The 15,021-nt window shown below is 48.6% G+C and overlaps 4 protein-coding genes across 4 annotated transcripts; 3 read left to right on the top strand and 1 right to left on the bottom strand.

Annotated features, from left to right (window-relative positions):
- Window positions 1-434: 434 nt before the first annotated feature.
- On the top strand, window positions 435-2,483 carry DEU56DRAFT_869106 (uncharacterized protein; the record flags this gene model as incomplete). The annotated part of the gene is made up of 7 exons (XM_041355533.1): window positions 435-478; window positions 503-724; window positions 777-964; window positions 1,196-1,474; window positions 1,582-1,806; window positions 1,858-1,991; window positions 2,031-2,483. 7 exons carry the CDS (start codon window positions 435-437, stop codon window positions 2,481-2,483), a joined length of 1,545 nt encoding a protein of 514 aa, XP_041212846.1.
- A 2,805-nt stretch (window positions 2,484-5,288) lies between these two features.
- Window positions 5,289-6,199, top strand: DEU56DRAFT_693515 (uncharacterized protein; the record flags this gene model as incomplete). The annotated part of the gene is given in 5 exon segments (XM_041347179.1): window positions 5,289-5,403; window positions 5,457-5,716; window positions 5,735-5,925; window positions 5,990-6,054; window positions 6,105-6,199. Coding segments are annotated over 5 exon segments (726 nt in total), but the record flags the coding sequence as incomplete, so codon positions are not given.
- A 633-nt stretch (window positions 6,200-6,832) lies between these two features.
- DEU56DRAFT_752441 (uncharacterized protein) lies at window positions 6,833-7,726 on the bottom strand (the record flags this gene model as incomplete). The annotated part of the gene is made up of 3 exons (XM_041349636.1): window positions 6,833-7,266; window positions 7,528-7,616; window positions 7,674-7,726. The coding sequence occupies 3 exons, from the start codon at window positions 7,724-7,726 to the stop codon at window positions 6,833-6,835; spliced, it is 576 nt and encodes a 191-aa protein (XP_041212848.1).
- A 1,120-nt stretch (window positions 7,727-8,846) lies between these two features.
- Window positions 8,847-9,239, top strand: DEU56DRAFT_697020 (uncharacterized protein; the record flags this gene model as incomplete). Its single annotated transcript, XM_041347243.1, has 1 exon — window positions 8,847-9,239. A coding segment is annotated over one exon (393 nt), but the record flags the coding sequence as incomplete, so codon positions are not given.
- Window positions 9,240-15,021: the final 5,782 nt, after the last annotated feature.

Below are 15,021 nucleotides of genomic sequence, written 5' to 3' on the forward strand. Positions count from 1 at the left end.
GATGCTCTCCGCTTCAGCCTACCGTCGCTATTCGGTTACAATGTTTGGAACTTTACCGCCAGATCCGACGATTCCAATCATTGTTTAGCATTCAAGCGTTTACGAAAGTCTTATGCACCTTACACAATGTACGTTTATCCTTTATTATATTAATCATTCATTCACACAACGCACTGGCAGGTGACTTATTTTCAACAACTGCGCGAACAATTTTCAATAGCGTTTGATGTCTACTTGAATATTCTACGGTGTGTACGCCTGCGCATTGATCAGTCACTTGACAGGGACCACGAGAATTGGCCCATGTCTGGCGCGTGCCCATGCTGTACATTTGAGGTAAGTCTCAACAGTGTGTATGTCTCTGATATCGTTACTGACGGCATAATGTGAAGCAACCAAATGAGCCAATATTAATACCACACCGCCTTCACTGCATGGATGGGAATTTCTCTGCAAAACGACTGGATGGCTCAGGAACGTCTGACCCACGTATATTCCGCAGTCGTTACTTCATCCCTCAGGCCGATGTCGAGCACTTCAAGGATGATGTGCGTAATAATCGTTCTGCACCTCAAACAACTGTATCGTGCACCGAGAACTGGACCGCTGCCAAAGCCGTTGAAGAAAATAAGATTGTGGTATTTGATCAGACGGGCATCTTTCTTGTCGCCTGCCGTCATGGGTTCATTGAATGTGTCACAGAGATGGCGCACAGTGGCGAGCTGTACGTTAATATTTTGTGGATTTATCTTCTTCCTTCAATTTATTATTAACAGTGCAAAATATGGACTTGCTGCCGTCAATAAAGTGCTTGATGTATGCGGAAATGACCAAGCGATCGGTCATGACATCGCGTGCTCGTCAAGGAAAACTATTGCTGCTAGCTCGATTGGATGCAAAGCCGAGGAGCTACGTCTACAACTTGTCGTCAACGCATTCCATGGATTTTCCCACAATCGTCGCTGTCAACTTGAAAACCATCCTTTGTATTTGGCTGGCCTTGGCATTGAAGATTTAGAAACATGCGAGCGCATCTTCGCAAGCTCGAACAGTACTGCGCCGTTGATACGGCACGCTTCACACTTTCACTGGGTACAATTCCTTGATCTTCACTTCGAAAAGTGAGACACGGACAAGTACCTCGAGCTAAGTACGAATCAGTATGGCTACGTTACATCTTGCTTAACGTTTTTAGGTCGCTTTCTTTATAACAACTATGTTCAAGCCCTGCAAATCATCGAGCGTTACTCTGTTGAGATTGAGGAATTCAAGCAACGCAAGGATCTTGTCGACGCAGACTTTCTCAAATGGCGAGACGAGGAATCAGAATACCTAGGCCAAGTGGCCACCGAGCCCACGGCGGACGCTATTGCCGTTGCTTATGTTGAGAACCTCGAGAAGTTGAAACATGCAGAGTTTGTTTTTGGCGCCATAATTTGTGGGATTTTTCTAATGCTGGCACCCCTAGAGCGATGTACGGCAGTGTCACTTCGATTCCATTCCTCACTTACACGCCTACCAACTTTACGCATACCTCGGGTCTCAACGCTGCCACACGCCATCATTCGAAGGCATTTGAAGCTGATTATGCTGCCGCACTTCGAAGATATGAATTACAATTGAATGTTGTTGCCGATTTTGAGCGCCGGCATGATATTCGGCAGCGCTGGACACCTGAATGTCCTGAGTATACGACGGCTTTGAAGTACTTTCATGAACGCCGCTTTGTTCGCGTGGTGGAGGAACTGGAAGGCTTGGTTGTACAACGTCTGTTTGAACTGTCAAAGGCCAATCTCGCCGGTACAGGTAGGCGCACAATTTTTGGTGGCAGGGTTCACTAATGTTTAATTCCCATAGGGTATAAAATGCGCAAGTACATTTCCAAAGCCATCACGCGCCGTTCAGCAGCCATTCGCTCAGCATTGGAGAAGTACAACGCACTTGCCCCAATCCAACATCCTCCTCGGCCAGTGCTCGACTATTCCGAAGTTGTTGGTTATGCGTCCCTTGGAGAATTTTCACTTCTGAAGTACTCACGCTACGATGTACTCGCCAAACCTTGGACCGTTCCTGAGAATCGAGACATGGCCACAAAATATTTCAAGGTCACGCGGGCACATGAGGAAATATTGCGCCTTAATGTGGAGATTCGACGGCTCGCTCATTGGATTGACCATGATGACAACAAGATTCGCAGTGCTATCATACTCGCGACTAAAGATCCCCTCCTAGTGGCCGAATTGAAGGACGTGTATGCCAAGCACCACCGCACCAACAATATCCATCGCCAGCGCCTTCACAAAATCTATCAACTCCCTCATTTTACTGGAGAACCACTACCGCAGGCCCCCGATCCAATTGAACTTGAGGATGGAAGCTGTCTAGATAGCGCCCTGGGAGATGTTGATGACGACGACGACGAAGATATGGTGAGGGAGGAAACGACACGATTAGGCGAACTTGTATCGCGTCTCATTACTTAGGTACTTACATATCATGTTTCTTGCATAGTATAGAAGAATAGAAGCGGTTGAAGCTGAAATCTGTCGACATCGACATCTTCTGGTTCGAGGACGCTCCAAAAATCAGTAGATACAGACGGCGCAAGAATAGATGTGAACAAAAATCAGTAGGTACAGACAGCGCAAGAATAGATGTGAATGAAGCTGAAGTCCGTTGGACGCTCCAAAAATCAGTAGGTGCAGATGGCGCAAGAATAGACGTGGATAGAGCTGAAGTCTATCGACATCGACATCTTCTGGTTCGAGGATGCTCCCAAAATCAGTAGGTGCAGACGACACAAGAATCTTGAAGTTGCACTGTTGAACTTACATCATTAGTGATCAGATCATCAGTTATGAGTTACGACGTAATAACGCTGCCGTTGTTCAAACGTTCACAAGTCGTTCATTGTCTTTCTATTTCATTCTGAACCTGCACAAGTCTCTGCATCCAACATGTCTTCATTCACCCCAAGAGAATCTCGTCTGGACTACCTTGATTTGCAAGGAGAAGCGGTATGTATTCAATTAAATCATTATATCAATCAACTATTAAAGGCCACACCTCGCTATCTACTCTAGAAAGATGTCTTCGAGCTCAAGATTGCTGCTTCATTCACATTCAATAAATTGCGTGGTGTTGGTTGCTCTCTGCCTACGATCACAACCGCGCTGTTGGCGTCATCCCCAATCAAGGAGCCTGAGTTAGATGGTCTGCTAAAGATCCACAAAATTTTCATTGTGGAGGTCGCACCTCTCGTTCGCCAGCGGTGGTTCAGTTGGGATAAGGTTAAACTTCCCAGAGCAATGATGAAAAGTAAGTAGCAACAAAGATAGCAATTACCATCGATATGCATACTGATGTCCGTGTAGGAATTGCAAAGTTCGATACGAAATGTGCCACTCGTACAGTGCGATCACCTCCATTCCTATCTAACTCGCTGTTATTTCCCAATCCTCTAAGCACAGGGTATCGTCTCCTTGATTCTCAACCTCGCGACACTAGTGAAGTCTTGTCGTTTTCACAATCTCATGACAGCAGCGAAGTCTCGACAATTTCGTTACTCGGTGCACCGTCTTCGTGGAGCCCATCGACAGGCACTCTGGAAACAAACGATCTCACTTTCGACGACCCAAACTTCATGTCCACTCCAATATCACAACAGCTCAATCTCGAGGGATCTTCAGGGGGTGATATTTCTGGAGGAGATATTCTGGGCAGTGCTGTGACAGCGAGGCGTTTGACGCCGCGCGTTGAGAAGGTGACAGCGAGGTGTTTGACACCGCGCATTGCTGAGAGGGAGGGTCCGGACGTTTGTCCTTCTCCATCGACGTCACGCATTAAGGTCAATCGGAGCCTGGGTATTTCCCCTCCTCCTCCAATGGCGCCTCCATTCATCCTAGCAGCTGACCGTCACCAACAAGTCTCCATTGCGCCTGACCCCGCTGTTACTGAGAGGGAGGGTCCGGACGTTCGTCCTTCTCCATCGACGTCACGCATTAAGGTCACTCGCAGTCTGGGTATATCCCCTCCTCTTCCAATGGCGCCTCCTTTCATCCTAGCAGCTGACCGTCAAGTCTCCACTGCGCCTGACCCCGCTGTTGGTCCAGACGTTCGTCCTTCTCCATCGACATCACGCATTAAGGTCACTCGGAGTCTGGGTATTTCCCCTCCTCTTCCAATGGCGCCTCCTTTCATCCTAGCAGCTGACCGTCAAGTCTCCACTGCGCCTGACCCCGCTGTTGGTCCAGACGTTCGTCCTTCTCCATCGACATCACGCATTAAGGTCACTCGGAGTCTGGGTATTTCCCCTCCTCTTCCAATGGCGCCTCCTTTCATCCTAGCAGCTGACCGTCAAGTCTCCACTGCGCCTGACCCCGCTGTTACTAACTCCAAGGCATGTTCCCACTAACCACAAGCTTTCATGCAAGTTTCTAACAGTACCTTTCATCATGCTAGGTCACTGGCCGCTCAAACTCTCGCATCAACAACAGACGCGCAGCCAATTCGGTACAGATGCAAACCACGTTGCGCTCCGTTCAGGACGGCGTTTCAGTGACGAACCATATTTATCTTATGGCATCCGATCCACCTCCTGGTCAACACCCGGATTACCACCGCATTAGTCATGAAATTAGTACCATTCTTTCGGGGATTCGTTTTGACCACACCGCATTGACTGAAATATGGCGCTGCATCTATCAGTCAGAGGGTTATGGTCCCCAGGGCTGGAGGGCTATTCTTGTGAAGGAGAACATTCCTGAAGATCGGCATGATTCTCTCATTAATGTCATGACTTGTGCGACCCGTCAATATTTTTCTTCAGGTGAGTTGTGATATATATCGGAGCTTTTTTAGTCAATGCTGATTTTTGTTTAAAGCCCGTGTTCTATAGATTGCGACACCACTAACTCTGTTTGGTCATGGTACCTAGCTCAGCCTCGTGTAGTGATCAATTTTTTTAATATACTCGCTGCTGACATTACTCTACATGCTAAGACCTGAGTATAAAAGCATCGTGAATCTCACTCCGTCTCCAGGGATATTCAGCGTCTCAAATTTCTGTGCCATGGCGCCACATTCCACCATAAAAAATCAGCGTGTTCGTCCTCGCCTTACACAATCCCAGAAAGTGGAATGCCGCCGCCGCCAACAAGAGTTGGTAGACGACTTGGATGTCGCAAAGGACTCATACGAGAGGGAAGCTTGTGATTTAGCTCAAAAACATGGCCGGTGAGCTATACTTAAAAGTAATATTTGGGTCGCTATTAATTTATTGCTATAGCTCACTCAAGTGGACGAGGAGTCAACTATTTTTGCGGAGTCGCATGTTGATGCAGAATAGACGTGTCAATGCATGGAATGCATTCGTGAGAGCAAAGCTTCAGGATGCTAATGACGGTAACTATTTTTTAATGTAACTTAAGGATATTATCAACTGACTTGTACCTTAGGCCTCGAGAAGGGGGAGCGCATTAAGCTGACAAATTTCATTGCAGAGAATAAAGCTGGTCTCTTGCGTGCTTACGGACGGCTCACAGTGGCAGAGAAGCGCGTTTACAATGCCCAGGTGCTCCAGGCTCGTCAAGAAAAGAGCAGTGCTGCACGTGCTAATCCAAAGGCCGTTCGGCATGACATGAATGCCGCATTCACGTCCATGGATCGTGAGGTAGGTGCTGCGTGTAGTCTTGTAATATGCCTTCACTCACTGCATGTGCCCCTCGTCATCTAGTGGACAGCACTCTGTGCTCGTACGGGTATGGAAGGTTTCTATATTGCTGTGCGTGGTGGGATCGAAGATCTCTCGGAGCCGAAAATCTTTTTCACCGAGAAGGCACAGAAGTTTGTTTCAAGTATTCTCAGAGTCGAACCTCAACATCTCGGCCTTAAGCTAGAAGCGTTTGTGGTTGGCAAGCTCGGTACGTATTTTTTCAGCATCTCTCGATGGGTCTTTTGACTGGAGGCATACAGATGAACACGTAATAAGCAACAACTCCCGCCCGCTCAATAAGCTCATCGCTGAGTGCCGTGAATTGATTCAAGACGGACTTGGTAGGTTTTTGCTACCTTTTGACATCTAATAGCTGATCAATGGCTTGCAGGATTTATTCTGCTCGAAAAGAACGACTTGCGCAAGATGAAAATGAACTATAGGAATTACGAACGTGCTATAGTTGAACACTGCGGTGTTGCGCTCATTAACTGGCCACTTTCAGGAGCGGTGCAGAATCCCAGTAAGATTGGTGGCAGGAATCAGGTTCAGACGTTGTTGGATGCTCTTCAGTCTAATCAATGCAAATGGGTGTCTCTGTCAGAGGAGGAGCTTTCACAGCGCATGACAGATAATCGAGCCCGCCAGGCACGCGGCGAAGTTGTGTACATTCCAAGGAAGCAAAGAACTGCGCCTACTGCCAAAAAAAGTGCCGAGGTGATAATCGACTCAAGCGAGTCGAGTTCGGATGAGAGTATCGGATAGATATTCGGACGAGAGTAGCGGATAGACATGAAAATGTAGATTGTTAGTTAAATACATTTTTAAAGTGCGAGATGCGAGTCAGAAATTCTATGTAGCACAACATACTGCAAGGTGAATAGCAAAGTACTTGCTATGAACAACGGACAAGTGCCCAAACAAGTTCATTGTCGAAGAAGGTCTGAAGAGCGGTCCGTGCTGGTGAGATGCGGTACTGGTATGAATCACTGGCGCGGATCTTGAACGACAAGTCAACTATGAGACATTGTAACCTGCGAAGAGGTTGTCGTGTTCTGCTTGCAGCAAGGTAGCATGACAGGGGATGGGCGCGAGGTTGGGCACGAGAAGACAAGTCAACTATGAGACATTGTAACCTGCGAAGAGGTCGTCGTGTTCTGCTTGCGGCAAGGTAGCATGACAGAGGATGGGCACGAGGTTGAGCACGAGGATGGACGCGAGGATGGGCGCGAGGATGGGCGCGAGGATGGGCACAAGGATGGACGCGAGGATGGGCACGAGGATGGGCACGAGGATGGGCATGAGCGCTGAGCGTTGAGCACTGAAGCTTTGCGAGGTGCGGGAGTGCCGTTGAGTGCCGTTGAGTGCCGTGGACGTCATCAGCCATAATGGTGATATGGATGACGCAAAAGGTGTGAAGAGAACGAGTAAAATGAGTGAAATATGGTGCTCATCGTGCACGACGATGAGCGTGAAGGGAATAGAAGTGTGGGAAATAGTGCGGACGTTGCGGGCGTAATTGCCTGGCCGAAGCGGTGTTGATTTTGCGGAGTCTAAAAGGCATGTGACCAGATTAGATGAGATCTTATCATATCTACCCTATTATCTATCTACCCTATAATCTATGGTACCGATCCCTCTGTAGTTCTACGAAGTCACTGTTGAGTGCTGCAGCTATTGCTGAAGTGCTGCAGCATAAGATTTCGCCCCTACTTAGTAACAGGTATGGTATGTCATGATCGTTACTAATATGTACCATATATGGTGTTACCCAGGTGGGTAATTCCCACACTGTGGGGCTGAAAAATGCGAACATGTGATGTGTGGGAATAATGTGGAGCCTAACATGATGTGGTGACCAAAATAGGATGTGTCTTGCACAAAGTGGATACCCAAAGTGTACCTGATCATCACCAGCAGCATTATGCATGGTGGGAATCCATTATGCATAAGGGCTCACCCATCAAGGACTACAGACAGCCATGCATAACCATACAATTTCTTACCAGACATGGTTATGCATCATCTGGTCAAGTACAGGTGCGTACCTCAGCAGTTCTCTTTAGACGCTGAGGTATGTTTTCGTTTGTTCTTCACGCTGGCTTAGTCTCACCATAATGTGTCTCTAGACTTTGTCCCTAGGTATTAATAATGACTAGCAGTTCTCTTTAGACGCTGAGAATTTGTCCCTAGTTCGACTCTTATAGGTTATGAGCCCTGGCTCTTATTGAGCCATAAACCGAACTCTTAGGACAAAAAATCCACTCGCGCTATCTCGCTGCTCACGTACTTCATCACATCTCTTCTGATCCCTCACGGCGGTATCGCTATGGGAAAACTAGATCATATCCCCGAGTTGCTGGGCTCAGAGAATTATGTTGGATGGTCGACAAAGATTCAATACTCACTTGCCTGTGACGATCTTTGGTGTCACGTCAACACGAACTCTGATCCTACAGACCTTCTCGGAATTCCATCCTTCATGCCTACTGCTGTAGACCCAAACAACATCACAGACGATGAGAAGAAGAAGATGCGCGAATGGCTGATCAATGACGTCAAGGCTAAGGACCTAATCACACGCCGTCTTAGTGCTCACGTTGGTGCCCTTGTATCTCATTCTCACACTGTATCAGCTCGAAAAGCCTGGCAGATCCTCGCAGAACATTTCAATCGCACAGACACCAGCAGTCAGTATCAACTTCGTCAACGACTCGATGCCCTTCGGATGAAGGACTCGGCGGATGCCACCAGTTATGTTGGACAACACGCAGTGATTCGTGAACGACTTCGTGACGCTGGTGCTCCACTACGTGATGCAGATGCAATCTACAGTCTACTCATTGGACTTCCCCAAACACCCATCTGGCAACAGTTCCGATCGATGTTGAAACAACGCATGCATGATGAAGTCATGACGGCTACTGCTGACAAACCTTCCACCTTCACCGTCGAGAGTTGCATCTACCGCATTACAGCTGAAGCCGCACGTCACGTGCACGCACAAGCGGTTCATTCTGCACGCCCAGGGTCTGAATATGCCAATGCAGTCACGACGATGGCGGGTAATCCTTCGAGCATCAATACCATCACCGGGCTTCGCAAACATAAGTACAATCCTCAGGGAATTTTCTGTACAATGCCCGGGTGTAATAAAGGAGACCACGACCATGAGCACTGCTATGGAAAGGGAGGAGGCATGGAGGGTCAAGCTCCGTGGATGCGGAACAAGAAAAAGGAGACTGCCGCAGTCACTGTGGCAGCACCTTCTTCAACTCCTGTCATCGCAGCAGTAGTGACTGCAGAGAGCCTCTCAAGTCTCTATACAGACGTCTCTTTTGCATCCATCGCTCAACTTCCCGATGAAGTCTCGTGCGCCATCTCACTCCCCTTCGCTACCATATTGGACTCAGGCACAACAGTCACACTTGTCAAAGACCGCCGTTTTTTCCATACATACTCTACGGCCGAGACTGTTCCAGTACACACTGCGAACCATGGGATACTTGAGACAACAGGACGAGGGATGTGCATGGGTTGGCTTACCATCGGCAAACGACGACTGTGCGTGAAGTTATCGAACTGCTTGCATGCGCCAAATGCCATGCTCAATCTCCTCTCCGTGTCCAGCATGAACTCCAAGGGATGGGACGTCAGCTTCAAATCGAACATGGCGTGTGAACTCGCGTACAACAATGACAAACTCGGGGCCATTCCCGCCACAGGCAAACTGTACGCGGTTGATATCACATTCATTCCTTTCACCGAGGCGACTCTTCCACCACCTCAGGGCGTGGAATTTACAGCTTTCACCCATGTCCCGCTCACCCTCGATCTCTGGCATGCGAGACTCGGACATGTTGGACGAAATGCTGTCGCCCGACTCGATAAAGTTGCTAAAGGTGTCACGTTCGATTCCGCTGCTCCCCTCACTACGTGCGAATCATGCATCTTGGCTAAGCACCCTCACCTTCCCTTCCATCCATCAGAAACAGATCGTGCACCTCGCTTTCTCGATCTCATGCACTCTGATGTTTGTGGACCGATCCCCGTTCTCACTCCGCATTCCAAACGCTACTTCATTGTATTCCTTGATGATCACACCCATGTCCTGAATCTACAACTCCTCGCATCAAAAGATCAGGCGCTTCAAGCCTGGACGACTATTAAAGCTAAATGGGAGAACCTATCAGGACTTCGAGTCAAAATGTTTCGTTCCGACAACGGGGGCGAGTTCATCAACGACGCATTTACGCACGCACTGGAATCTGCGGGCATCGAACGGCAGTGCTCCGCACCGTATGCGCACCAACAGAATGGAAAGGCTGAACGGGTGATGAGAACCATAGAGGGACGCATGTATGCGATGTTGGATCACGCTCGACTACCATGCACATTTTAGGGTGAAGCTGCACTTACCGCAGCATACTTGTTTAACAGGACGGAATCACGCGCTTTGCCACCCAGACGCACCCCATATGAAATGTTGAACAAGACTCAACCCACCCTCACCCACCTTCGTGTATTCGGTGCACGCTGCTTTGCGCGGATCCCATCCGAACTTCAAGAGAAGTTAGGTCCACGGTTGAGGGAGGCTATTTTCGTGGGTTATCCCCCTGGTGTAAAGGTGTGGCGTTGTCGGGATGTTGTAACAGGTGCTTTCTTTAACTCCAGGGACATTATTTTTGACGACGGCTTTTCCAACCACCCATTCCCTGATAGCGACAACGACAACGACGAGGCCGTCACGCACGCTCCTGCACCATTAACCCCTTCACCATCATCATCCACCCAACCTGCATCCAACGCTCCAACGCAACCTCCCGCTCCCCCACCAGCTCGACGATCTTCACGTATACCATTACCTACTGCCAAAGGTCAAGTTTACAAGAGTCCACACCACCACCCATCGTCGTTGATCCCGACGCGATCGTACCCAATGATGAGGAGATAGGGTTCCCCCAAGTCATCGCAAACCTGATCGCTGTCGAAGTGGCTTGCCTGTCAGTACGCAGCGACGTGCGCCGTAACCCCCTTGCTGCTGGCTACAATCTCAAAGTCCCTCCTGCGACGTACCATGAGGCCATGCGACGGCCTGACTCCGATCATTGGTTAGCCGCCATGCACAAAGAAATCAACCTCATGTCGGAAATGAATGTGTACGAACTCGTCGACCTACCGGAGGAACGTCGTGCGATAGGATGCCGTTGGGTCTTGGAGTTTAAGGAGGACCTTAAGGGCGGCCCTGTCTTCAAAGCGAGGCTCGTAGCTCAAGGCTTTTCCCAAATTCCTGGCGTCGACTTTGGAAAAACATTTGCACCTGTTGCAAAATCAGCCTCCATCCGCATTCTCTCAGCCTATGCCACAGCCAACGACTGGGAGCTCGACTGCTTCGATGCGCGCAGGGCCTTTCTATGGGGCAAGTTACAGGAGGATGTATACATGCGCCAACCTCCCGGCTTCGAACGACTTGGGCCGAATGGTCAATGTCTCATTGCGCACCTCTTGTCGTCTCTATACGGGTTGAAACAGGCGGCCTATGACTGGTATGAGCTACTTCGGGCAGTACTCACCAGCTTGGGCTTCCTCTGTTGCGAGGCAGACTACGCAGTGTTCATCTTTGACCACGTTAATAGCGAGGGGGTGTGCATCATTTGCATCATCGCATGGCACGTCGACGACGGTTTAGCGGGGGTGAACAATCGCAAGTTCCTTAACGAAACCAAAGCGAAGATCGCAGAACGTTTTGGGATCACTGATCTGGGGCCTGTCACTGAGTATCTCGGCATTCAATTCATTCGCGACCGACGGACGCGCGACCTCTGGATGCACCAGGAAGATTACATTATCTACCTACTACAAGAGCATGGCATGTCCGAGTGCAATCACGTGTCCCTCCCCATGGATCCCAACTTCCCATTTGGACGCCCCACTGACATCCACCCTCACGTTGACAACCTCGAATCCGAATATCAGAAAATTGTCGGTGAACTCCTGTACCTCGCCATGTACACCAGACCGGACATTGCACATACTGTCATGCGGCTCGCGCAGCATAACGCATCTCCTGATCCCTGTCACTACACAGCTGCCAAGCACGTCCTACGATACCTCGCTGGTACCCTACACATGCGAACCCACTATGGGGGAACCAGCACCAATCCAATGCTCCATGGTTTTAGCGATTCCGATTGGGCCTCGTGCCCGGAAGACCGGATTTCAGTCTCTGGCTACATATGATTCTTCAACGGGGGTCCGGTTTCACACTCAGCAAAGAAACAAACCACTCACGCGCTTTCGTCGACTGAGGCTGAGTACATGGCGTTGACTGCCGCAATACAGGACGGACTCTGGTTAAAGTCATTTTTCAAATGTGTTGAAATCCCTATCACCCTTCCTCTTCGACTATTCACCGATAACGCAGGGGCCATTGCACTCTCGAAGGAAGCCGCTAATCACATACGAACCAAACACATAGACTTGTGTTATCACTTCATTCGTCGCCACATCGAAGAAGGAACATTCTTACCAGTATGGCTCTCCACACACAAAAACACCTCCGACATTTTTACTAAGATCCTCCCGCGTCCAATATTCGTGCAACATCGCACTGGCCTGTCACTTGTATCTCGTTGAGGGGGCGTGTTGTATTCAACATCGATACTCCTCTATTTTCTCATTTCCTTTTCTCTTTGTCATCAAGGACTCCTTACGTAATTCACCTAATATGTTCATCGCCATTGTTTGGTCGTACCTCAGCAGTTCTCTTTAGACGCTGAGGTATGTTTTCGTTTGTTCTTCACGCTGGCTTAGTCTCACCATAATGTGTCTCTAGACTTTGTCCCTAGGTATTAATAATGACTAGCAGTTCTCTTTAGACGCTGAGACTTTGTCCCTAGTTCGACTCTTATAACACTCACTCATGTATTCTTCTCCAGCATTCCACCCTTTCCTCTGCCTCTATATTTGAAATTCTACGGTTGTCACTAATCAACTAATCGCTCTATGCTTCATGGTTTTGGGATGTCGCGAGTGCGACCTCCAAGGCGGTTCGAACTTCGCAAGGCTCAGCGGGCCGCATCATGATGGTAAATGAATGCTAACGGCAAATTCCGAGTCGGTTACCGTGACAAAGGTACTTGTTAGCCTGGCAGACTTCATTCCTCATCATATCGTTGGATTCATGTTGATTTTAAACCGAGTTCAGCCAGGCCTTCGGTCAGGCCACGTACTCAACAGGTCCTTACTGGTGAACGTTTGAACGTTAATTGTGACATATGCACCCGCCATCTTTGCCAACAAAAAATGCGAACAGCGCTCAGGCCATGGAATCCAAAGTGTCCATGCCAAGCGCATTTGAGCACAAATATCTCTTACAAATACCCTATCATGCCTCAGTGTGCTGTTCCAGTTACTTTTCGCACTTCACTTACTGACTTTCACCATGAATACCTCTTGCATTCAGTCACGGAACATGCGGAAAGACTTTATATGGGACGAGTCTCTTTGTGGATCATGTGTGTGGAAGAGATATCGATGGAGACGGTCTATCAAGAGGTCTGGAGTGTCGGTGTGGTTCTGTGGTATTGATGTAGTTGGATCATGCAGCTCGCGAGATATCGACACTGCTAATGCAAAGGTACGCTCAACGCGAGTTATACCAGTCTCTACCCACCCATTGCAACAGCATCAAAAATCGTCCTCACCACCTTATTCCACAGCCATCCTACCATAGAATCGCCGCACTCTTCCAACGACCTTCTCCATACCTGATCCGCCAGCGATTCCATGCATCGCCGCCTCTGGATATGATCCAAGACAATAGAAGATGTCGAACAACGATAGAGTGGCTATTCCGATGACAGTAAAGCAAGTGAGGCTGGGTCATTCTTAGGTGCCGCACAGTGTCGGGACTGGTTGACTGATCAATAGAATATAGACACGACACTCGCCACCAATACCCGTCAAGTACGCCCAAAGGAACTCCAAGCGCCATTTGTGTTCGACTTTGAACCGCAAATCATATTTGTTCATATAGGAGCGAGCCCACGCACGGACTACCAACACTGCAATCCTGCCATCTACCAGCATGCCTTAATACATTATGCCTCACCACCAATGACTACCAGTATACCTGCCGAGTATCCGCTATCACAATCCACCTCCCCACACAGCTTCTGCAGTCTTGATTGACTTCTTGAGAATGCCTCCAAGCATGTAGAAACGACTTTAGATGAGACAGGTCTGTTTGCAGGTTATGTGTGGAAAAGTTGGAGATTGATCGATCATCGGTAGGAGTTCCGGGGTGAGTTCATATCCACCTACATACACAAGTTGAACAAGGGCAGATATAGTTCTGCACAGATTGACCCTAAAATACAATTGTTATTTGTAACAGAACGACCTCGTTTGATTCAAGCCGTGCAGATTGCAAGCTATGCAAGTAATATTCCATCCCGACGGCACCTGAAACACTGATGCCATCATCAGCAGCAGGTGAGTTGTCTGTTTTAGGCATTTGCTTGCTCACTTTTCACTTTTCTGACGGCGTGCCAACACAACGCGACTATCTTGTCAAAGGACTTGAATAAAATGCTGCCGGCACTCCGACACTCATCAAAAACATCGCCAGCAAACATATATGAAATGAACCTGTACATGTACAATTTGAATATGGCTCCCCGCTTCTGCTGAAGTCCAGCACCTCTTATCTTTGTTGCCGTTTCTTGCTTCACGATCGGCGGAGCCTTGTCTCCAACGTTACTATTAGGTATGATATTCTGTCGCTGACCTCTGCATGCAACGGTTCATCATTCCTACAGAACCAATATTCCCTGGAAACTCAGATTTATTATGGCTCACTTCAGGTAGTGCCGTTTGTGCTGGGACCACGCCTGATCCTTAGCGTTCGGGAATATCATACCAAGCTCGCGGCCGACTCCGACGCAGCAACAGGCACGGCTTCGATTGCTTTCCGGGAGCGCGTGCATATATCAACTAGCAGCAGCGTGTAGGACGGGAAATGCTCGAGGCGCGGTTACCATTGGTAGGGTACTGTGTGGGAAGCCGGGAGGATTTCTTTTGGTTACAAATTTCATCGCTGTACTTGTTTATTTAAGGTGGTTGTGTTCCGAAAATTTGACAGAGAAGTGGGTCTGAAGGAACCTCCCCGTACACTTTTCCATCAGTACCTTTTTATGTGGAGCATCTCATAGCTTTGCTTCGTCAATGACCTTCAACGTGAATATTTATTGGTGCAAGCAAGTTACATGCTGGGTGTTGTTACATGTATAGCAGATTGGGTTCGC

This window comes from Suillus clintonianus, assembly GCF_016758775.1.
Source record: "Suillus clintonianus strain FC179 chromosome Unknown DEU56scaffold_9, whole genome shotgun sequence".
Classification (NCBI taxonomy): Eukaryota; Fungi; Basidiomycota; class Agaricomycetes; order Boletales; family Suillaceae; genus Suillus; species Suillus clintonianus.